The following is a 22,170-nucleotide window of genomic DNA, read 5'->3' on the forward strand; positions in this document are numbered from 1 at the left end:
AGAGACTGGGCAGGCGGCGCTGGTGCTGTCTCAGTTTGTCCTCAGCGGGGTCTTTATTTGCCAGAGATACAGCGGCGGGGCGCGGGGCGGCGGCGGCAGCCGTGGGCAGAGCCGGCCCTGCAGGCATGCAGCTGCGAGGGGGAAGCGGGGACCGGGGAGAGGGCACGGGGGGGCAGTGCGGGTCCTCCAGGCACAACGCGTGGGGGGCCGTGCGGCTGCCCCCGGGCGGGGGTCCCCGTGTCCCCCCTCCCGGGGGTCCCAGGACAGAGAGGGGGTCTCCGGGACGGCCCCCGCTCCGTCCCGGGCGGCCCCGCCTGCGGTCCCGCACATGCAGGCGTGTCCCGGGGGGCCCCGCGACGCACCCCCAGCGCTGCGGGACGTGCGGCCCAGGGCGCTGCCCCGCGTCTCTGGGCATCCCCGGGGGAGGGGACGGCGGCGGGGGACAGACTGAGAGAGCTGGGGGGACACGGGGGAACGGGCGCCATGCAGGGCTCTGCCCCGCGGCCGGCTCTCCGGCGGGGCACGTAGAAAAGAGGGCGCAGGCGGGGGCGGGGGGCCATGCCGGGGCTATGTACAGGGGCCGCGGGGCCGCTCAGCCGCTCTGCTCGCTGGGGGGCTCGGCGGCGGCCCCGGCCTCGGTACATGTGGCGGCGGGCGGTGTGCCGGGGGCCGGGGGCTGCGTGGCGGCGGGCGGCGTGCCGGGGGCCGCGGGCTCCGGGGCGGTGGCGGAGGGGGCTGCGGGCTCCGTGGCGGGGGCTGCGGGCTCCGGGGCGGTGGCGGTGGCGGTGGCGGGCTCTGTGGCCGCGGGCTCCGCGGCAGCGGGAGCCGGGGCCGCTGCCGGAGTCGCCGCCGGGGCCGCTGCCGGAGTCGCCGCCGGGGCTGGAGTTGCTGCCGGGGCCGGAGCCGCTGCTGGGGCCGGAGCCTTTGCCGGGGCTGGGGTCGCTGCCGGGGCCGGAGCTGCCGCCGTCTCCGTCTGTTCGGGCGCCCGCAGGCGTTTCATGAGCGTGGTCACTCGCACGGCTTTCTGCGAGGGAGAGACGGGGGATGTGGGGCTGGCGGAGGGGCAGGGACTGGCAGCCCCACCAGCCTCTTAGCCCCGTGCTGGGGGACCGAGCTTGGCTGAGAGGGGACATGGAGGCACGGCACAGCCACACCCACCTTCCACTTGGCCCGGGCGAAGTTCTTCTCGATCTGGGCACAGACGCCATCCTTGATGTTCTTGTCAGAGGCCGCATTCCCAGAGATCCTGGAGAGGCCGTGAGGGGTGAGCAGCCCCTATCAGCCCCCCTGGCTCCCCATCTGACCCTGCCGCTGCTCACCACTCATGGGAGATGGCCTCCTCTGCTGTGATCCTCTGGTCCTGCTCCACCTCCATCAGGCGTGTCACCAGCTCCTTAGCTGGGGGCACAGGGGGAGAAGTCAGTGCTGGTAGGGGACAACATGGGACCCCACGTATCCCCCCCAGTGTGGGGCTCACCTGCTTGCGAGATGTCATCCCAGTACGGTGGGTCAAACTCATAGTCCCCAGCCAGGATTTTGCGGAAGAGGTTCTTGTCGTGGTTCTCATAGTCATCCTCGTCTGCCTCCTCGTAGAAAGGGGGGTTTCCCGAAAGGCTGGGGAATGTGGTGGGGGGCTCAGTCCCGCCCCAGCCCCGAGCCCTTGTAGCTACCCTGTCCCTCACCCCACACTCACAGGATGTACATGATGACGCCGATGGCCCAGCAGTCCACCGGCCGCCCATACCGCTGCCGCCCCACCACCTCCGGAGCTGCCAGAGACAGAAGAGCAACCATCCCCCGGGGTCCCCAGCCACCCAGCCTCTTGGCCCTGGGGTGATGGGGAGTGGGAAGCACCCACTGGAAGCACCCAGCATCAGCCCCCAGCGTGATGGGGAATGGGAGGTGCAGCAGCAGGTAGTAAGGAATGGATGGTACGGACCTGCTGGGACCCAGCACTGCCCACCCCTGCATGCCCACCCGGCTGGCTCTCACCCACCCAGGTACTCAGGAGTGCCACAGGGCTCCTTAATAAGCCCGTTCTCCAGCTTGGCCAGGTGGAAGTCACTGATGACGATCTTGGAGTTCTTCAGGCGATTATAGTACACCAGGTTCTCCAGCTGCCGGTGCAGGGACTGTAAGTGCCAGGACAGGGGCATGGCAGCACCCATGGGTGCTCCCACTCTCCTGCCACCCACCTTGAGGTTTCTGTGGACGATCTTGAGTGAGTGCAGGTAAGCAACAGCCTCCAGCACCTGCCGGATGACATTGCTGGTGTCCTTCTCCGAGTAGTAGCCCTGGTCCAGGATCCAGTCAAAGACCTCCCGGCCAGTGGCCCTGCGGACAGCAGTTCTGCCGAGACCCAACCCTGGTGGGGCCACCTGCTCCCCACTTCCAAATGTCCCAAACTTACAGCTCCAGGAAGATGAAATATTCCTTGCGGGTGATGTAGACATCCACCAGCTGGAGGATGTTGGGGTGCTTCACCCTACAGAGAGACAGGAGCATGGGTAGGCGTTCCCAGTTTGCCCAGTAGCAGAGGATCCCCTCCAGCCCCAGCACTCACATTTTGAGGATGATGATCTCGTTTTTGGCTGCCTTCCGCACTTTCCGCCCATCCCGCTTCAGAAACTTCTTGCAGGTGTACAACTTCCCTGTCGTCTTCTCCTTGGCCCGGAAGATTTCGCAGAACTCCTCCCTGCAAGAGTACCCCCAGGCATCACCCCATTCCCGGGGATCACTGAGACTGGGCTGCTTGGGTGGTCTCTGGGCCCACCAGCGTTACCCCAGATCCCAGCAGTCAGGGGAGATGCCACAGAAGTAAAAGAAAGCTGTGGCTCAAAACCACTTTGGAGGGGAAGAAAAAAACTGCAGTGAGAAGCAACTGATATGGAAGAAGCAAATTGACAGGGAAGGGGGAGAATTTGCTGGTTAAAAAGCCCCGTCCTCAGGACAGGAGGGTAAGACCCACTGCAAAGCCACTGGTGCCAAGGTGGAACAGCAGCACAGCCGACATTAACATCAGCACAGCAGCTGTGGAGAAAGAAAGGGAGATGTGCCGGTAGCTGCAGTGTTTCTGTTCTATTATTAATGGTGCTTGAGCCCATCGGCCAGGCTGCAGCTGCAGGGGAGCCCCCGGGGGGCACTTGGCACTACTCCAGCAAAGCTGTTGGCTTTCCAATCCCCCCAGCTGCACTGAAATCCTCACAGCCCCTGCCCCGGGTGGAGGGGAACAGTGACCTGCGGGCTTTGGGACAAACTGCCCAGAGGATGGAGCAAAGGTCCCCAAGGTCCCCACTGCTACCCAGTGTGATCCTGCCACGTGTGACCTCTGTCCAAGCAGGTGTTTTGGAAGTTGATGGAAAAAATTCTGGTGCCTATTTTGCAGTCAAGCCACTCTCAAGGGGTGTGAGGGTTTCATTTTTTGGTGTGCATCCTAACAGGTTCCTCAGCGTGGCAATAAAAGTTGGGGGAAGCAGCAATGCTCCACAGCCCCCCAAGTGAGATCTGCCTTTTCTTTGCTGTAGCTGAGCCCTCCTGATTCACAAAATGCTTGAGGAAGCCAGGATCGTGTGGAATTGCTGCAATCCCTGCAAATCTTGAGGGGACGAGGGAAGGATATGGGAGGCTGCCCAGCTGCAGCCAGAAGCAGTGGGAAAGCTCACTGCCCTCTTTGGAGCTAGCTGTGAATATCCCCCATGCAACCCAGGAGCTAGAGGGACTAATTAGGGTAAAGCCACCCCAAAGTACACCCTGCAATCCCAGCCCAGCTGGGGACCAGCACGCCCAGAGCCCCCACAGGCAGTGTTGTGCCACTCCTCAGCACCCCAGGAGCCCCATACAGGTGGCTGGTGTTTCCCCAGGGCATCTGTGGGGCCATGGAGGGACCAACTCACGTTTTGATGACCTGGCCCAGGTCATATCTGTCGGTCACCTCAGACGGCTGGTTATAATCTTTCTTGTCTCCCAGCGTCACGCAGCCAAACGGCATCGCAGGGCCCGGTGCTGGCAGGGCAGGGAGAGGCAGTGAGTGCCCCGGCACTGCCGGCCCCCCTGGAGCCACAGCAGACCCTGCCGAGCTCTGCTAATTAACGTGGAACCTGAGCATGGCGCTGCTCGTGCTCTGCGGCTGCCGCAAGCCGCCATGTGCCCGGCCCCACCGATGTGTATCCACGCCCGTGCCATCCAGCCTCTCTGCCCGGGCTCAGGCTGCCAGCACAGCCACAAGCTTCCCCCTCTGGCCCTTGTTTGTGAATTATCAATGATTAATTAGCAGTCAGGGTTAGCACGGTGCCTGGAGCACCCACTGGGGAGGCAAGCGGAGGTGAACGGATCCTTTCCTGTTTCTCAGCCCAGTCTTGCCCACGGTAACATTTCAGCAGATGGGGCCTCCCCAGGCAGAGCATTGTCACACTTTGTCACATGTGCAGTGGGTTACACCAGTCTCAGCTTGCCATCCCCAACCAGCCCTGACTGTGGCACCAGGCAGGTGGCACTGCAGCTCGGAGGTGCCACGGGCAGCGGTCAGGACACAGCCTTGGCAGATGCCAGCTTCTCCAGCCCTTTAGGAAAAATGCTTTGCCCCTTGCTTCCCTGTTGGGAACTCTTCAAAACCAGATCTTTCTTGGAAGCTTCCCAGAAAAAAAAATTGATCACAGAAAGTGATTTCTTCCCCTTTCCCACCGGGAAACACTTTCCCACCGTGTTAGCGGGAGGAAGTTTCAGCTGACATTATGTTTTGATGGCTCAGAAGATGACAGAGCTGCCTGGGGCCCCCCAGCCCTCTCGGGTTGGGCTTTGTGATGGGAAGCTGGCATGATGCTGGAGGCACCCACTGCCCAGCGCCAAGGCTCCCCAGACACCACGCTGTGCCCGCGGGCCTGGCTGTGCCGTACCGGGGCCCAGTGGCGAGGGCTGCGGGCAGGATGGCTGCGGGATGCGGGATGCGGGATGCGGGATGCGGGATGCGGGAGCCGGCACCGCGGGTACCCAAGCGCCGAGCCTGTTGCTATGGCAATGGGAGCTGAAGATGCAGAAAGCGGCACATCCTTTGGAGGGGGCAGGGGACGGGCAGCACCCGGCAGCACCCGACCCACCTGCAGGTGCACAGCCCTGTCCCTGCCGTGCAGGCCCTGGGAGGAAGGCGTGCTGCCTGCAGCACCCAGGGCATGCACTTGAGTGCTCCCTGGGGTGATTGACCCAAACCTGGGTGGGACATGAGTGCGGTGAGCCAGGGAACGGGGGGATGCTCCTTCCTGCCTCCATCCTTTGGGGCTGACCTGCCTCTGTGCCTGCTGGAGCAATGCCCACAGGATGGATGCTCCCAGCTTGCAAGGCACCCAGGCGCCGTCCTGCCAGGAAAGCCTGCACCGAGTAGGAGCACCTGCCCCAGTCCCACTCAGCGTGCACCAAGTCCCAAAAGAGAAGAAGAGCACCCATGGGACACCACTGCTTGTGCCCTAGATTGGATGAGGTTTTCCAGCCTACACCTGACTCATCCCAGCAGCTCTCCCAGCAAACACGTCCTGCTGGCACCTCTGTGTCCCCATGCCACACGACACCGGCTCTGCCGTGCCACTGTACCTGGCCAAGGGGAATGAGGGCCGTCCTGGCAGCTGCTGGAGGGGCGGTGGGCTCAGTGCCACAGATCATCAGGGGTAGGGCTGGTTGGCGGATGGGCAGGCTGCCAGCACTGGCAGCATGGTGCCAGGATTAGCCGGGAAGGGGACCCGGGTGGGATGATATATTGGGATTTTATTGCTGTCTATGAGAGCAGTCAGCTAATCTGCGCTCATAAAATTAGTTCCCGTTGGTTTACTGGCCACCCATCCTGCCAGGGCTGAGCGTTGCCACCCTCCCCTGCCCCAGGCTGGCTTCGAGGGGCTCAGTGCACCTGGGATACCCTGCAAGTGAGGCTGGCACCCAGCCCACCATCGGGGTCAACACCTGCACCCCACAGGTGAGAGCACCCCCATCGGGGCAGGGGCACCCAGGCGAGAGGTGGGCAAAGGGATGAGCGCTCCCTCCGCGGGGTGCCAGGGGGAAGGCTCGGTGCTGCGCTGGCACCCGCACGCAGCCAGCACCCCCCTCCAAGAGTCTAATTTGGGAGCAGAAGCAACAGCGGGTGTAAGACAATAGCGGGGAAGTGGGTGGCCGGGTGGGGATGGCACGGAGGGATGACGCAGCCGTGCAGCCCTCACCAGCGGGGCCCCCCAACCCCCGACCCCCAGCTCTGCCCCATGGCGTGAGGTGCCACCGGCTGGTGTTTCGTCTCCTGCCCCGCTTCCACCCGCAGCTGCCCTGGACATGTCCGTGGGGGGTTCCCCCTGCCATCCCGCCCCCACGTCCCGGGGGAAGGATGTACCGGGGAGAGGCAGAAAACGCAGCCGGGCTAAGACGGACCGAAATATTGCTAGTGCAGGCAGCGGGCAGGCAGCGGGAGGCGGAGGGGAGGCGGAGGGGCCGGCCGGCCCGGCGCTGCCCGCGGAGCCGCCGGGCTGGGGCTGAGACAGGGCTGGGGGAGTGCCACCGCCCCCGGCCCGTGGGATGCGGAGGGACAGCCCGGGCCGCGCACCGCAGGCAGGTCTGCGTTTGGCCGGCTCGGAGCGCTGCGGCAGCGGGAAGGGAGCGGACTGCGGGAGAGAGAGGTGCGGGGTCCGGGAGGGGATGCTCGGCGGTGGGGGCACGGGAAGAGGCTCCCCGGCAGCATCCGTTCCAGCGGTGCCGGCCCGGTTCTCCGGGCTCCTCGCGGAGACGGGGGCGGCACCAGGGCAGCAGCGACCCGGGGGGGCGAGCGGGGAGGCGCGGGGGGAGCCGGGCTCCGGCAGCTCGCCGTGCCCACGGCGTCCGTCGGGGCTCGGGCTCTGCGGGACGCGGGGTGCCGGCGGGGGCAGTGCGGCGGCGGGCAGCCGTCGGGGCGCGCACGCACCGGACAGGGATACGCGCGGCCCCGTCGGGACGTCCCGGGCCACCGGGGTCTGGGAGGAGAGCTGGGGGCAGCCCCGGGCCAGACAGTGCCAGATGCCAGCAACGCCCCCACCCCCGGCGGGCCCGGCCCCCCTCGCCCCCGGTCCGGCGCGGCGCGGCGCTCACCTGCACGCCTCTCCGACCGCAACGGGGGGCCGCGGCCCGGGGCCGCTGCTCGGGGGGACGCGCCCCTCCCGCCCGCCCTCCCGCGGCGGGCCGGGGCCGAGCCGGGCCGAGCCGAGCCGATCCCCGCCGGTCCCAGCGATCCCAGCCGATGCCAGCCCTGCCGTCGGTCCGTGCGGCGCGGCCCCGCGCGCCCGGCGCGGCAACTTGGGGGGGCGGGACCGCGGGGCCGCGCCCCCCGCACGCCCCGCCCCGCCCTGACGTCACCGCCACACTTCGCGCCCCGCCCGTGGCCACGGGTCACGCGTGGCGCTGGAACCCACCGCACCGCCGTGGGCGAGGCCCGGCCGCTGTCACCGGGCTGGGACACCGCCACTGCCCGCGGCCCGGGACACCGTGGGACCAGAGACCCCGTGGGACCCCACAGTGTGCCCTATGGGGGAGCCGGGATCCCCTGGGCTGTGCCATGGCCCCCGGCCCGGGGTGGGGTGGGATGGGATGGGATGGGATGGGATGGCATGGCATGGCATGGGAGCAGGATTTTAGCAAAGCTGAGTGTGGGCTCAGCGTCACAGGTATCTGCCCCCTGAGGGCACTAAAAGGTGCCGTGAGGACACGGGTAGACACATGTTCCTGCCTCTGTGCTGTTATCCAGTGGAAACCAGGCAACTTCTCCTCCAGGGGCAGGGCCGAAGGCTCTACTCACTTGCCTATGACAGGGTTTGTCCTTGTACCACAGCCTGGGGCAAGGAACAAGAAAGGGACAAGAAATTGGCCACCCTGATTCTCTTACCTCTGCCCACATCCCAGACACGGGACCCAGCCTGGGGCGGGCAGCACAGTCCCCAGGGCACAACAGGGCACCAGTGCCTTCCCCGGCCCCCTCACCCCTCATGCAGTGCACCACGTGTGCAGAGCCTCCCCAAGGGCTGCGTGCCACATGCTGGCATTTGCTGCCCATATGGTGCTGCTTCCAAACTGCACCCCCACTTCCCTCCCCTCCTGTCCCTGCACCCACCAGACTCCAGCTCCCCACACCTTCTGAGGTCCTCAGCTGCCACAGGGTGTGGCCATCCACTCACGGGACCTACAGCCCTCTCCCGCCCATGGAGAGGGGACACCAGGGTCCCAAAGCCAACCTCTCCCTCTGCTCACTGGAGACCAGCCAGCACTCCAAGGGAGAGCTGGGGTGCTCCCAGCACCCGTCCCCTGTGTGGCATCGAGCCCTGCCAGCCCCAGGCCTATCACTGCCCGTGCTGGGTGATTAAGGGTGTGTGAGAGCAGGGGGAATTAGCAGGGCACTGTAGTTTGAGCTTCTAATCAAGAGTTTAATCATACGGGCTGGCAGCAGCGCGCCACGGTCATTAATCTCTGCGCCTCGCGGGGACCCGGAGCGTAAACCATAATTACCCGGCAGGCACCGTGTGGCTCGGGGCTGCCCAGTGATGGCTTTGCAGCATGAGGCATGTGCTGGCACTTCTCCATTGTCCCTTGACCCCAGCTCGTGCCTGTCACCTCCTGGCACCAGTCTCCTGCCCGTGGCAGGACTGCCACAGGGTCCCATCACTGTGCTGTGATCCCCTCCTGGTCCTGACTCTGGCTCAGATCTTGGTCCATTCCATGCCCCATTTTGGGTGATGAGCTTTGCTGACCCCAATGGCATTTGTCCTTACAGTGCCGTGTCCCACTGCCCCATGCACCCACCCCCTTCCCACTAGACCCCAGAGCTGCGAGTGGGGTGGCATGGCTGCTCTGGGGTGATTTTTCCTGCAGCACCTCTGGAGAGAGCGAGCCTGGGATGCCCAAGGTGGGGCTGCCAGGGCTGGGGATACCTGGCTGTATACATCCCCACCTCAGATGGGGGACAGGGGGTGGGGAACACCTGGACATACCCCCCTGCTTCAGCTGGGGGACATCTGGCTGTATCCCCCTGCCCCAGGAGGGTGAAGGGGATGGAGGGCCAGCCCAGACGGTGCTGGGGGGTGCAGTGGGGTGCAGTGGGGGGCTCAGCATGTTTGTTCTGGGGTGCAGTGGGATGCATGTTCGGCATGTCTGCGGAGGGGTGCGGTGGGGTGCAGTGGGGGGTGTTCAGCGTGTCCGTGACTCAAGCACCACGCGGCACCGCATCCCTGCGTGCTTGCCATCGCCATGGCAACCGCCAGGCAATCAGCGATAATTGCGCACGTCGGCCCGGCAACGGGGCCAAATAAACCCCATCCCTCCTTTCGGGGGGCCGGTGGGGAGCAAGGGGGAGAGAAAAAGAGGCGGTGCAGCTGCTGCTCGCCACCCCTGGCCCTTTAACGGGATGAGCAGCAGTGGGGGTGCACAGTGGCAGGGCTGCCCTCCCCACAGGTGTCCCATGGCACCCATGTGCCCTGGAAGGCGTCAAGGGACACAGCCAGAGAGCCACTCAGCTTTGCCACCAGGTACTTTGTCCCCTACAGTGCCACAGCCCCGCCAGCCCATCCCAGCTGGTGACCACACTGTGTGTGAGGACAGGGTTGCCCACACCTGGCTGGGCACCACTGACCGTGGCTGCTTGTCCCTGGCCAGCCTGCTCCTGATGTGGGCTGTCCCTGTGTCGATGACAGTACAAAAAGCCTTGCACCTCTCCCCTGGCTTGGTCCCTGTCACATCCAGGGCTGGCTCTCGTCCCTGGAGCCCTGATGGGGAAAAGGGGCTTGTTTTCCACAGCGTACTCCTGCATTACAGTGATTACATGGCATCAGGGTTTCACTCCCCTTCCCACTGAAAGACCTTTGGGGCCCCTCTGGCAGTACCTGCAGCCATAGGGACCAAGATGCAGGGAGGCTGTTCAGGGTGAGAGCTCAGGGAGAGAACTGTCCCCAGGGGAAAGGACCAGGACCACGACCAAGACCAGGATTGGGACATGGCTGGCACTGGTCCTGAGTGGGTGCTGGGATGGGGTGAGCCTCCCCAGCTGAGGTCCGGTGCTGTCTCAGGGACAGAGAAAGAAGAAAAATATGTGTCTTATAATTTGGAAGGCTCTGGGGTAAAGTAAAGCTTACCGGAGGACAGCAGAGCTCCCCAGGTGCAAGCGAAGCTCCTCCGGGGATCAGCAGATATCCCCAGAGGACAACAGAGATTCCCAGGGACCACCAAAGCTCCCCAAAGGCCACCAAAGCTCCTCAGAGACCAAGGGAAAAAAAAGCTTCCCAGGAGCCCCTGAAGCTCCCCAAGCACTACCAAAGCTCTCTGGGGGCCAGCAGAGCCCCAAGTGGGTGCAGGGGTGGCCCGGGCTGTGCAGGTGCCCCCAGGTGCAGAATCCAGCCCTGGCAGAGGGGCAGAGGGACAGAGGGACAGAGGGACAGAGGGACAGAGGGACAGAGGGACAGGGCCGGCTGCGGGCAGCGGGACTGGGGGTGCCAGGCTGCGGCCCCCCCGAAGCTCACAGGCATCATTAGCAAAACTCGCCGGTTTCTAAAAATGGCACGTCGGTGCCGCGGCTGCTCTTCACGCCCGCTCCCCAGCACCGGCAGCCGCTAAAATAAAAACAGCTCGGCGCTGCCTGCTGCCTCCCGCCACCTCTCACCGGGACGGCTGGCACCGGAGACCCCCGCCTCACCCAAACACTGATTTAGCACCATTTTACCCATCTCCAGTCCAGCCCCCACCCCGTGGCACTCGCTGCCTGCACCCACTTTGCCACCAGGAGCCCAAACCCGCTGTGGAGGTGCCATTGCGGCATCACCGCCGGTCCCCGGGCGATGCCGGTGGCGGGACCGTGCCCGGCTCTGCCTGTGCAGCCCCGCGTGCGGCCACTCATGTTTTATAGATGGCTCCGATTTTAATAATTAATCCCTGCTAACGACAGCACTTTCCCCAAATAAAACATTTAAAGTGCTGTGTGTGCACGGCGCGTCGCCGGGATGGGACGCAGGCTGCTCTGCCGCAGCCGTGGCGGATGGGCACGGCACGAGGTGGCTTGGCACAGCTTGGCACAGCTTGGCACAGCGTGGCACGGCCTCACCTGCCCACAGCTCAGCCCGGGGCTGCACCAACCATGCCCAGCCACACAGCACCTCAGGGTGCCGCCACCCAGTGCCCACCTGTGGGTGCCCAGGTAGCCCCTCTAAGGCACCCCCCAGCTGCGGCAGGGGTGCCAGGTGCCATGCAAGATGCCACCCTGACAGGTCACCCGCCTGTCCCTGGTGCCGTGGCGGTGGGCACAGTGCCAGTACCAGTCCCAGCTAGCAGCGTCAGGCGGCACTGGACAGGGGTGGGCACATGCCAGCCCTTGGCATGGAAGTCTGGGTGCTCACTCCTCACCTCCCGCAGCGTAATTAGGGCAGGATAAATGTGGATTAGCATGAAATCTGTCATCTCTGCAAGCACATTCCTGGGGGGAGGGGGGCAGCCTAAAGCGGGGGCCGCCCACACGCGCATCACCGTAACCACACCAGACTTGTCAGCTAACGAGCAGTTCACTGTGCCACCCCACTGCCAGCACGGACAGCCCTGCTCCCTCCAGGCACCCTGCTCCCACTGGGTGCTCCCATGGCTGTCCCTGTGTCACCAGCCAGCAGGCCTGGCACACATCTGCCACCCAAACACAGCCCTGGGCACCCACACTGCTTCATGCTGAGAAGGGCAATAGCCAGAGTGCCAGCCTGCCCATCCATCCATCCCTGCACTCATCCATCCATCCCTGCACTCACCCATCCATCCATCATCCATCCATCCATCCATCCATCCATCCATCCATCCATCCATCCATCCATCCATCCATCCGTCCGTCCATCCATCCATCCCTCCATCCACCCATCCCTCCATCCATCCCTGCATTACTGCATCCCATGAGCTGCTGGTGCCCCAGTCAGTTGTCCTGGCTGCCCCCAGGCATGCAGCTACCCCCAGGACCAGTGCCCAGCATCTCCCATTTCTGATCCAGCCCTAATAATCACACAGTGCCAGGCTCTTCCATAGCAACTCAGCAGGGAGCCAAAATGATGCTACTTGGCCTTCAATGTGCAAGGTCAGCACCTACACTGGAGGTCGTGGGGAGCAGAGCAATTCACTGTGGGGAAACTGAGGCACGGTGCTGGCAGCCGCTGTGACCATGGGATGCTGGGACCCAGCTGCACTGAAAATACCCTCGGGCACGTGGCGGTGGAGCCGTGCAGGTGCGAGGTGCTGGTGGAGATGGACAGCTTGGCTGATGGGAGCTGACGCAGCTCTGGGCTCCAGCACTGCTTAATGAGCAGCTGAGGAGGTTTTATTTAAAGCCAGTGTTGGCAGCAGGGCCCGTGTGGCTGGACATGGAGCAGGAGCAGTGCCACCCACAGCCACAGACTGTGCGTGTTTCAGCATCCCTTGCCCATCCTGGGCTTGCCCTGAACATCCCCTGCCTGCCCATCCATCCATCCATCCCAGACCCTGCCCTTGTCCCCTGCCCTGAACTCTGGACCTGTACCCAGGCAAGGGACACCCATCATCGCTTCCTCCTCTTTTCCAGTGTCTTGTTCTAGGTGATTTTTGCCCCAAAACTGGGGCAGAAGGGACCTCTTCATCAGGACGAGTTCCTTGCACGTGTGACATCTGCCACCACTTCCATCAAAAGGAACAGAAAGCCAGCTCACTGGGCAGCAAGCATCACAGACCCATGCCCATCTCTTGCCCTGAGGCATGAGGTCCACTGTCCTCTGCACAGGCAGCACTGAAGCAATAAAAGTATCATTTAAGTGAAGCTGGTAATGATTCTTGGTCACCAGACAGAGCCCCAAGCCAGAGCAGTGGGCCCCACTGGACCCTGTGCAGGCAGGCAGGGTGAGGAGCAGTAGTCGGGCTGGGTACCATCATGTCCTCACTGTGTCACATGTCCTGTGGTCCCACAGGTACCTTAGTGTTAGGGACACTGTAATCCCATGCCCCTGGGTTCCATGATCCCATGGCTGGGCACTCACAACCCCAAGAGCATCCTGATCTGATGCCTGGCTACCTATCATCTCAGGAGCATCAGATCCCATGGGCACTGCAATTCCATGCCCCAGGCATGCATCATGCCACAAATCCCTGGGGCAGCATGGCACATATGCCAGGACTGCAGGGACATTGCCACCCCATGTCCAGGAGCATGGTACTCCTCGAGGAATTCTAGCAAAAACCTCCCAGACACCCCAAGGTCAGAGGGCCATGCTGGGACATGGGGTGCAGAGCGGGGCCCGGTGTGGCAGGCAACGGAGGATGGTTCCAGGGTGGGCACAGCAGCACCATTGTGCAGATGCCCTCCTTTCACTGGCACAACAGGAGTGGGTGCCCCCTCTTCAGTACCTCACATGAGGTGGGAGCCTCAAGAGTAGCTGGGGAGACACCTCACCAACACAGGGGCACAAGGATGATGCCAACCTGGGGCACAGCCCCCTCAAAGACACAGCCCCAGCCAGGGAAAAAATATAATTAGGTTTTAATGAATGATTTGAGCAGCTAAGAAGCTGGAAACTCCATGGGAGCCTTGGGAAGGCCAGGCCCAACAGCACCCACTGGGTATGGGGCCCCACAGCACCCATCCATTATGGGACTGAGCCCCCAACCCCAGAACACAGACTCATCACTGTGGGGCTGAGCCTCACACCACCCAGCCAGCACAGGACTGAGCCCCCAGCACCCTGTGGTGTGGGACCAATCCCGGGGAACAGCCAGCAGGGTCTGGGTGTGAGCCATGGGAGAGCACTCCACAGCACCCAGCTGCCTCCCAGCACCCATCCCATAGGGAGGGTGCCCCATAGCATCTGGCACACTGTGTCCCTCTTCAGGGGAGTGTGCCTATGGTATATGGGGGTCTGGGAGACCTCATGGTGCAGGGAATCCCATCAGCACACAGACGTGTCGTCATCCTCCTCTTCCTTCTCTTCTTCTTCTTCCTCATTATGCTTATCCTCATCCTCTCTATCAGGCAGCTGCCCCAGGGGAGCAGGGGGAAAGGGAGGACCCCAGTCCAGGTCGGTGTAGGTGACAGTCAGGTTGACATAGTGCTCACCATCCAGCGTGGCCAGGACACGCTCCAGCTCACCCACCAGCCCGGTGAAGGACGGTCTCTCCTCGGGCGCCGGCGCCCAGCAGCTCAGCATCACCCTGTACCTGCAATGACACCGCAGTCAGCGCTGGCAGCCCCCCAGGACAACCCCTGCCCCCTGCCCACCCCCAGCTGCACTCACAGGGTGTCGGGGCAGTGAGAGGGCTGTGGCAGGCGCCTCCCCTGCAGCAGGTAGTGGGCCATGTCGTAGGGGTCCACCCCGGCGTAGGGCGATGCCCCGCGTGTCAGCAGCTCCCACATGAGCACCCCGAAGGACCACTGCCGAGAAGAGAGCTGCCATGGGCGCACAGGTGGGAGATGGAGGATGGGACGGGAAGGGAGAGCCGTGCCTACCACATCAGACTTTGTGGTGAATTTTTGGGTCTGGAGGCTCTCCAGCGCCATCCACTTGACAGGCAGCTTGGCATGGCGGTGCTGCCGGATGCTGTAGTACTCCTTGCCAAACACGTCCCGCGCCAGCCCAAAGTCAGCCACCTTTACTGTCAGCGTCTCGTCCAGCCTGCAGGACACCAGGTGGGGGTCGAGGTGGGGACTCCTGGGCACCCCCAGACCCAGGGGGTTGCCCTGTGGTGGAGTCTGGAGGACACAGGCACACTTACATGCAGTTCCTGGCTGCCAGGTCCCGATGCACAAACTTCTTCTGGGCCAGGTACTCCATGCCCAGGGCCACCTGCAGCCCAAAGCCAATGAGCTCCTTCATTGTCGGGCTCTGTGAGATGGGAGCAGTGAGCACGGAGACCTTGGCACCCATCACCTCCCACCCTCCTTGAGGTACCCCCTACCCGCTCCTGGGTGCGGATGAACTGGCGCAGGTCCCCGTGGCGCATGTAGGGCAGGACGACAAGGGGCAGCCCATGGCGGGGCAGGCACACCCCCAGCAGCGAGAGCACCTGGGGGTGGTGGAAGCTCTTCATGAGGATGCCCTCGCGCAGGAACTCCTCCACCTCCTCCAGGTCCGTGATGCCTGCGGAGAGCTGAGCTGTGGCCATTCCGCCGCTGTGCCACGGGAGCACACGCGGAGGGGGAGCAACTCACGGTGCAGGGACTTGACAGCGCAGTGGAGGTCCCCCAACAGCGGGTCCGTGTAGGTGCCATGGTAGACGCTGCCAAAGTGCCCTGCAGGGACGAGTGGCACAGAGCTGGCACCACATGCATTGGGCAGGTGACGCCACAGCCAAATCGAGGTGCCAAAGGGTCACCTTTGCCGATGACCTGGTGGCGGTGGGTGACAAGCCGCTCCTCGGGGATGAGGATGTCCTTCACTTCCTCCAGCAGCTCCGGCCGCAGATCCTCCAGGCAGCAGGATGTGGCTCTGAGCAGGGGCACGGGGGATCCGCCGCCCGCTGCGCCAGCACCAGCGCTGCCATTGGCACCGGCACTGGTGACTCGTGTGCGGGGCCCCACGGGGCCGGGAGTGCCCGCTGTGTTCAGCACTGCCGGGACAGGCAGAGGTGGGGTGAGGGCCGGCAGCACCCAGCACCCGCCACCCACCAGTGACACCCACTTACCCAGCACCTCTCTGTAGTCGACGCCGGGGCGCTGGGTGGTGACAGGGGGCTCGCTGCGGCCGGGCTGTGCCAGCAGCTCCAGGTTCTCCGTACCTGCAGGCAGCAATGGGGCAGGTAGGGGGTGGCGTGGCAGGGTCTGGGGGCATCAGAGTGCTCGGGAGCACGGCACTCACCCCGCCCCTTCTTCCAGCGCCAGCGGAACAGCACGGCAGCCAGGATGCAGCAGACCAGGAAGGTGATGCCGGTGCCCAGAGCCAGGCTGGCGGCCAGGTCCAGCGATGTTGGGGGGGACAGAACCCAGCCCAGAGCCTCACAGGCTCCGTTCACACAGATCTGGAGGATCAGGGGCTAAGCAGGGATAGGGTGGGGGGGACCGGGGCAGGTGGTTGCCCACCCGGGGGGTTCCTACCTCCACGGGGGCCCCAGCGGGGGGCAGGCGCAGCTCGCGGGGCAGGCGGCACGTCACCTCGTTCTTCAGGACATTGGGGTGGCAGTCCTGGCCCCCCACCGTCATGGTGATGTTCATGCAGGTGGCCACGGCATCCAGCCTCAAATGCTGCCCAGACAGAGCACTGTGAGCGCGGGGGTCCTGTCAGTGCGACTCCCTATTCTGGATCACCCCACTGCCCCACGTACGTGCACCTCGATCTCATCGTCGCCGGGCCTGAGGCGGAGCCGCCTGCCCTCCTGCTTCAAGGGGAAGACCTTGGGCCGGGAGTAGTAGTGCAGGCGGAACAGCCAGCGGCCGGCGGCGCCGTCCAGCAGCACGCTCAGGTTCCCCAGCACCACCTCCACCTTGCTCTCGAAGGGGAAGGCTGGACTGTGGCACAGCAGCCGATCTGGTGCCAGCGGGCTCTTACACTCCTGTGGGCAAGGAGATGCTGAGCACCGGCTCGGAATGCGCCCAGGGGATCGCGGTGGGGTGGGCAGGGCCGGGGGGCGATGGCCCCGCAGCCCGGTGCTTACCGTGGCTTGGGTAATCGCACCACCGGCTTCGAAGCGGATCTTGGCGCGATACACGGAGTCCAGGTGGGTGCCGACAATGGTGAGCAGCGAGCCCCTGCAGAGGGCAGCGATCAGGTTCCCCGGGGTGCACATGGTCCCCAGGCGCCTGCAATTCCCAGCACCTCGTCCAGCCCAGCCGGGGCAGTGGGAGGACAGGGCTGTCCCCTTACCCAGGGGAAGGGAGCCCAGGCACTCACTCATAGCTGCATCTGGGGACGATGGCGGATACGGTGGGGTCAGGGCGGTAGTGGAAGGGCACGGGGCCCGGGAACTCCTCCCCGTCGATCCACAGGGCCACCCGGGCTGCTCCCAGGCCACCAGCGGCGGGAGCCGTGCATTGGATTGTCCCATTGCCCTGCCTGGAGACACGACAGCCGTGGCCGGGGGGACAGCGGGACTGCGGGGGCTCCCCGTGCCCGTCCCGTGCTGGGGACCCCGCTGTGCCAGGTGCAGGGCAGGGGTGTACCTGGGCTGCCCAGTCAGGGCACACTCGGAGCCATTGACCGTCACCTGCCAGCTGCTCCCTGCCGAGAGGTGTTTGCCATGGAGTGAGAGGTGGGTGCCACCTCCCCGGGGGCCAAACGGGGGGTGCAGGGCACTGACGTGGGGCTCCTGAGCAGAGATGGGGTCAGTGGGACGGGTGAGTGAGTCAATCCCCCCCCGACCCTGCCAGGGGCACTGCCAGTGTGGAACCATACCACGAAGACGAAGCCGCCGAGGGTGGCGGAGCCGTAGACGCGGAAGGCAGAGGGTCTGGCGGGCTCCTCCACAGTGAGCACCACGTCGGCTGGGCCCCCCAGCGCTGCCGGCCCCCCCGGCTCCAGCTCACACACCAGCACATCCACAAACTCCTTGCGGCGTGAGGTGGGCAGGGGTCTGCGGGACAGTGATGGGGGATCAGCCCCGGGCCGGGGGCAGCCCCAGACCCCTCTCAGCTGCTGTTCTCTCCCAGCACCCCTGCACACCTGTAGCTCTCGCTCTCCTCCGGCAGCACGGTGCAGCCTCGCCGCCCCACTGCCACCCGGTAGGCACCGCGGGGGCTGCGGCTGGGCTCGGGGTCCAAGTGGGAGCGGAAGGTCATTCCACAGAGCGTCACCCGTGTCCGACCCCGCAGCGGGGCAGTCCGGGGATGGAACTGTGGGAGAGGCACCTGTGTCACCCCAAGCCTCTGGAGTCTGCGGGTCCAGAAATACTGTTCTCTGAGAAACACAACATCCATCCCAGGGAGGGGGTCCCACCACATGCCACCCCATTTGCCATGTCCCTCCCCATCTGAGCGCTTGGGAGGTGTGAGGAGCCGGGGCACGGTAGCGCAGACCTACGTCGGTGAGGACGGGTGGGCAGCTGTCCCGGACCCAGTGGCCAGAGCACTCGTGGCGGCGCCTGCAGCCATCCCCACACCAGCCACAGCCCATGAAGCGCTCAGCCCGCAGGCAGCGCTGGCACGTGGAGAAGTGGCGACAGCCAGGGCCAGTGACATTCAGGAACCACACCTGGGGATGGAGAGTGGAGGTGAGGGGGACACATGGAGCTCCATGCCCACCCTATGCCACTCAGACCCCCCCCACTCACCTTGGTGCCAGCAGTGAAGAACACTGAGTGGCTTTGCAGCCCCATGGCACCTCGCACTGGCCCTGGCTCTCCCAGGGAGAAGTTGGACAAGGTCAGAAGGTAGGAGCTGGAGCGCTGGAGCACCATCTGCAGCAGGGCAGAGCAGGGGGCTGAGCACACCCCACAGCCTGCCAGGACCTGACATTCCACCCGACCCCCCATCCCACCTGGAAAATCCGTCCTTCTGCTGTGCCCAGGTGGGCCACAGTGACGTCTTCCATGGCGGTGACGAAGAGGGAGGTGAGGAGGACACCTGTCAGCTGCCCGTTGAACAGGTCCACTTTGTGGGAGGCAGCAGGGATGAGGGTGGGCTGATCCCAGCAGCTGGTGTTGACCACCGGTGCTGAGAGGTTCACCTGTGGTCGAACATGGGGGGCTGACTTGAAGCTGGCCCTGGCACCTGACTCCCACACTCTCACAGGTAGGCACCAGCTTGATCTGTGAGATATTTTTGGGCAGCACTAGATTCCTTAAGTTCCCCTCCAGGCTGGGAAAATTTTGGAGAAAAAACCACATCGGCATGCCCTCCCTCAGTCCCCCATGTGGCGTCAGATCCTGCCCTCCCCTCCCACCCCATCTGGATATAGTTATTTGTGCTGGCACAACAAGATGCTCACTTCAACCCCAGTCTTCCCTGACGCCTGGAGCTCAGCAAGGGGCTGGGGTTGAAGAGGGACACCAGGAGCCATGGCGTCCTCACTTGATGTCCCCAGTGCAGAGGGGCTGGGGTCCCCTCTGACTTTCTCCTGCCACAGCGTGAGTCAGCAGCAGTGAGCTGTCTGCTCTGTGCAGGAAGAGGAGGGGATTTGGCTGCACCTTGTCCTGAGCCTGGCTGAGGACACCAAAGCTCGTGTCATGTGCTGGGATGAGGGGGCCCTGCCAGGGTGCCCACCCATCTGCATGCTGGCCATGCCGGGGCTTGCACCTGGGACACGGTGTTCCTGCCCCACGGCTGTGGCAGACGAGGAACCCCGGTGACTAATTGCACTTCCGCCTGCGGTTTATTTGCCCAGAGAAGGCGGTGGCCGGGCCTGGGGGACAAGGCAGGAGCAGCCCGCACCGCACACATCCAGCCTACAAAGCACCAAGGCCCTGTGGCTCTCCTGCCCCCCCACCACATAAACGAGCTGGAGAGGGTGGCTGGGGTCCAGGGACAGTCACCACGGGGGCCAGAGCTGCGGCTGCCGGGGAGGCATACCAGAAGAAAAATTGGCCCAGTGCATGACATGTGGCAGTGTGCCCATGTGCTGGCACATGTACCAGTGAGGTGGGGGGCTCAGCAGGGTCCCTGCCCTCACCCAGCCTCCTTGGTGCAGCTGGGGCAGCCAGAACACAGCAGCCCCTGCAGCAGGTGGTGGGTGGCTGCTGGGCTGACTCACACCTGGGTGATGCCGCTCCCCCCCTGCCCTGCCCTGCCCCACCCCACCATCCATCCCGCTATACCAGTGTTTCCCAGCTCCTGAACCCACTTTCCCACATCCCAGCCACCCCCCAGGGTCCCCGGGCCGGATGCGGCGCAGGGTGGAGCACTCACATTGTGTGGGCAGTACTCCACGGGCTGGAAGAAACTGAGCCCCCGCAGCAGTGGCTGGTGCCCGGTGCCGCAGCACTTCTCCATGCCCTCCTCCATGGCCTGATTGAGGAGGCGGAGGGGGAAGGCGCAGACAGCCGAGTTCTCCTGCGGCACTCGGCTCTCCGGCCGGCTCTCGGCAAAGGCACCGAAGAGCACCGTGTCGGTGTGGTTGATGCCGAGGTCGCGGGCCAGGCGTGCACCAGGGCGGGCAGCGTGGGCTGCCTGCAGCACATTGTAGGCGATGTCCCTCTCAGCATCCTCCTCGCCGCTGCGCCGGCGCCGGCGCTTGGACTCAAAGCGGCAGTCGAGGACGAGCTCGCGGTAGTGGCGGAGGTCCCGCTCGTGGGTGCCGAGCCGCGCCAGGCGCGTGTGGTACACTGTTGATCCCGGCCGTTCCGGCTGCACCATCAGGAAATAGACGTGGTCCCCGTCGGCAAAAGAGTGCACGTAGTGGATGGTGTAATTGTTGCGGTATTGTGGCAGCACTGTCAGCCACTGGAAGTCATTTGAAAAGCCATCCAAGGTGCCCTTCAGGCGTCGGATGGACACTGACTGTGGGCTGTACCGTGCTGCCACACTGCTGTTGATGGTGGAGCCGAGGTAGAAGACAGAGGCGTAGGAGGTGGCCACCACAGTGGCACTGGTCCCCAGCGGGCTGACCACACAGTCAGGGCAGAAGGCAGGGCTGTTGTCCACGGCCGAGTACAGGCAGTGTGTGGCTGTGATGGCCACCTTGCCATCCTGCACCTCCAGCTGGTGCTGATAGCACAGCCCATGCTGTGCCGTGCCACAGCTGTACAGCCATGGCTCCAGTGGGTCCAGCAGCAACAGGACATTGTCTGTGTCCTCAGGGCCATCTGTGGTAGCCGGGCACAGGCGACAGATCTCACACTCGGCACTGCCCACTGGGCCGGTGATAAGGACGGAGAGCAGGCGCAGCTCGGGGCTGACCAAAAGGATGCGGTTGCGGACGGCCACAAAGGCAGCGACTGGGCTGTCGGAGTCGGTGAAGACGGCAACATTCTGGATGGGGCTGCCAGCATCGAGGCTGGGCAGTGTGTAGGGGATGGAGAAGTTTCTGGTGGAGCTGTAAGGGATGCGGGGACACTGCCAGGCACCGGCACCCAGCAGGGCCAGGGCGAGCAGCAGCCAGAGGCACACACAGCACAACAGGCCCATGCTGCGCAGTGCCACTGGTGTAGGGTTATCGACAGTGCTCAGAACCCAGCAGGCTCACAACATACGGAGGATGGGCCACCATTGCATCTGCCAAAATAAAAAAAGAAGGGTTTTACCCACTTATTTTAGGTGAGGACCCAGGCACAGCCACAGCCGGGTGTCAGTTGGGGCTGCCAGGGTTCCCAAGGGCCAGATGATGATGGGTAGTGCCGAGGGAGGATCAGTCAAACTGAACCGCTTCCGAAATACCATGAGTAGGAGGTGATGCCAAGCTGCCTGTGGCAGAGGGACAAATCCTGCCTTCTGCCACCTACAGACGCTGCCTGTCACCCTGGGGCATCTCTGCCCTGCAATGACCCATTCCGGGGACTGGGGTAGGGACCCCGCCAGTCCCTGGGACAGCAACGGGGACTGAGGATCCCTGCGGGACTAGTACAAGGCCCCCGCCAGCCTCCCGGGACTGGGACCCCGAACTACCCCCGGCCTCCAACCCCAGCCCTGCCGCCGCTCACCAGGTCCGGGATCTCCACTGGCTCCGGCTGCCCCCGCCCCATCCGTCCGGTCCGGTCCGATCCGATCCAAGCGGTGCCGTGCGGCAGGGCGCTCACCTGGGCGCTGCCGTGCGGTGCCGTGCCGGGACAGGGCGGAGCGGGGCCGGGACGGAGCAGGCGAGGCGGGACGGGACGGGACGGGGCGGAACGGGGTGGGCGGGTCCTGCCCCCGCACCGCCCGGGGCTCCCCGGGGGCCGGCACCGGCACACGCAGCCCGGGGGCAGCGGGGTGTGCTGGGGACGGGGAGATGGAGTACCCGGAGGGTGGCTGGGCACTCCCGGGGTGACAGGCACGGCTGGGCACGGTGCCCAAGAGGCGCACGGGTGTGAGTCGGGGCCGCTGGTCGGAGCACGGGTGCAGGCAGGGCTGGCACACTGCCTCGGCTGCTCGCTGCAATCCGGGCGGCCCTCGGGGGATCCCCGTGGCTGGGAGGTGGCTGCCAGCAGCATCCCTGGGTACCAGTGGGGTCCTGCTTGTCGGTACCACTTGGCCACTCGGCCGCGGCCCCCAGCCCCGCTGCCATAGGGACAGCTGACACCCTGACATATAGAATCGAAATAGCCGCTTCCTCACAGTTCCCGCGGTGCCACCGCGTTCTCTGC

General features: G+C 64.5%; 2 protein-coding genes and 1 long non-coding RNA gene across 5 annotated transcripts; 1 reads left to right on the forward strand and 2 right to left on the reverse strand.

The window, feature by feature from the left end:
- Positions 1 to 23: 23 nt before the first annotated feature.
- CAMKV (CaM kinase like vesicle associated) lies at positions 24 to 7,225 on the reverse strand. Its single transcript, XM_032750776.3, has 11 exons — positions 7,090 to 7,225; positions 3,894 to 4,002; positions 2,564 to 2,695; positions 2,411 to 2,485; positions 2,196 to 2,334; positions 1,997 to 2,117; positions 1,694 to 1,769; positions 1,478 to 1,614; positions 1,320 to 1,398; positions 1,159 to 1,246; positions 24 to 1,024 (listed from the first exon to the last, which is right to left on the reverse strand). The coding sequence occupies exons 2-11, from the start codon at positions 3,986 to 3,988 to the stop codon at positions 593 to 595; spliced, it is 1,374 nt and encodes a 457-aa protein (XP_032606667.3). The 5' UTR covers positions 3,989 to 4,002; positions 7,090 to 7,225; the 3' UTR covers positions 24 to 592.
- On the forward strand, positions 4,796 to 12,793 carry LOC140684907 (uncharacterized). 2 transcript variants are annotated; one of them, XR_012057870.1, is made up of 2 exons: positions 4,796 to 5,956; positions 12,563 to 12,793. It is a non-coding gene; the product is annotated as an uncharacterized lncRNA (long non-coding RNA). The 2 variants fall into 2 exon arrangements; XR_012057871.1 differs by lacking the exon at positions 4,796 to 5,956 and adding an exon at positions 5,968 to 6,644.
- Positions 12,794 to 13,493: 700 nt separating this feature from the next.
- MST1R (macrophage stimulating 1 receptor) lies at positions 13,494 to 21,652 on the reverse strand. Of its 2 annotated transcripts, XM_030283283.4 has the most exons (21): positions 21,529 to 21,652; positions 19,799 to 21,103; positions 18,432 to 18,620; positions 18,226 to 18,351; positions 17,976 to 18,146; positions 17,619 to 17,788; positions 17,352 to 17,529; positions 17,120 to 17,265; positions 16,851 to 17,012; positions 16,615 to 16,708; positions 16,285 to 16,512; positions 16,058 to 16,204; positions 15,822 to 15,981; positions 15,649 to 15,741; positions 15,340 to 15,573; positions 15,176 to 15,256; positions 14,923 to 15,104; positions 14,740 to 14,849; positions 14,474 to 14,639; positions 14,262 to 14,398; positions 13,494 to 14,184 (listed from the first exon to the last, which is right to left on the reverse strand). In XM_030283283.4, exons 2-21 carry the CDS (start codon positions 21,014 to 21,016, stop codon positions 13,917 to 13,919), a joined length of 4,260 nt encoding a protein of 1,419 aa, XP_030139143.4. In that variant the 5' UTR covers positions 21,017 to 21,103; positions 21,529 to 21,652; the 3' UTR covers positions 13,494 to 13,916. The 2 variants fall into 2 exon arrangements, with proteins under 2 accessions (XP_030139143.4, XP_072790778.1); XM_072934677.1 differs by having other exon boundaries at positions 15,340 to 15,741.
- Between the last annotated feature and the right edge of the window lie 518 nt (positions 21,653 to 22,170).

This window comes from Taeniopygia guttata, chromosome 12, assembly GCF_048771995.1.
Source record: "Taeniopygia guttata chromosome 12, bTaeGut7.mat, whole genome shotgun sequence".
Classification (NCBI taxonomy): domain Eukaryota; kingdom Metazoa; phylum Chordata; class Aves; order Passeriformes; family Estrildidae; genus Taeniopygia; species Taeniopygia guttata.

What these genes read in the sequence shown, in the direction of transcription:
- CAMKV (XM_032750776.3), bottom strand. Translation starts at nt 3,988, where the DNA reads ATGCCGTTTGGCTGCGTGACGCTGGGAGACAAGAAAGATTATAACCAG. An exon ending in CTGGGCCAGGTCATCAAAAC is followed by an intron (nt 2,696 to 3,893) that starts GTGAGTTGGTCC and finishes GTACTCTTGCAG; the next exon opens with GGAGGAGTTCTGCGAAATCT. An exon ending in TCGTCCACAGAAACCTCAAG is followed by an intron (nt 2,118 to 2,195) that starts GTGGGTGGCAGG and finishes CTGCACCGGCAG; the next exon opens with CTGGAGAACCTGGTGTACTA.
- MST1R (XM_072934677.1), bottom strand. Translation starts at nt 21,016, where the DNA reads ATGGGCCTGTTGTGCTGTGTGTGCCTCTGGCTGCTGCTCGCCCTGGCC. An exon ending in CGCTGTCAAGTCCCTGCACC is followed by an intron (nt 15,105 to 15,175) that starts GTGAGTTGCTCC and finishes AGCTCTCCGCAG; the next exon opens with GCATCACGGACCTGGAGGAG. An exon ending in CTGGCAGCCAGGAACTGCAT is followed by an intron (nt 14,640 to 14,739) that starts GTAAGTGTGCCT and finishes GGTGTCCTGCAG; the next exon opens with GCTGGACGAGACGCTGACAG.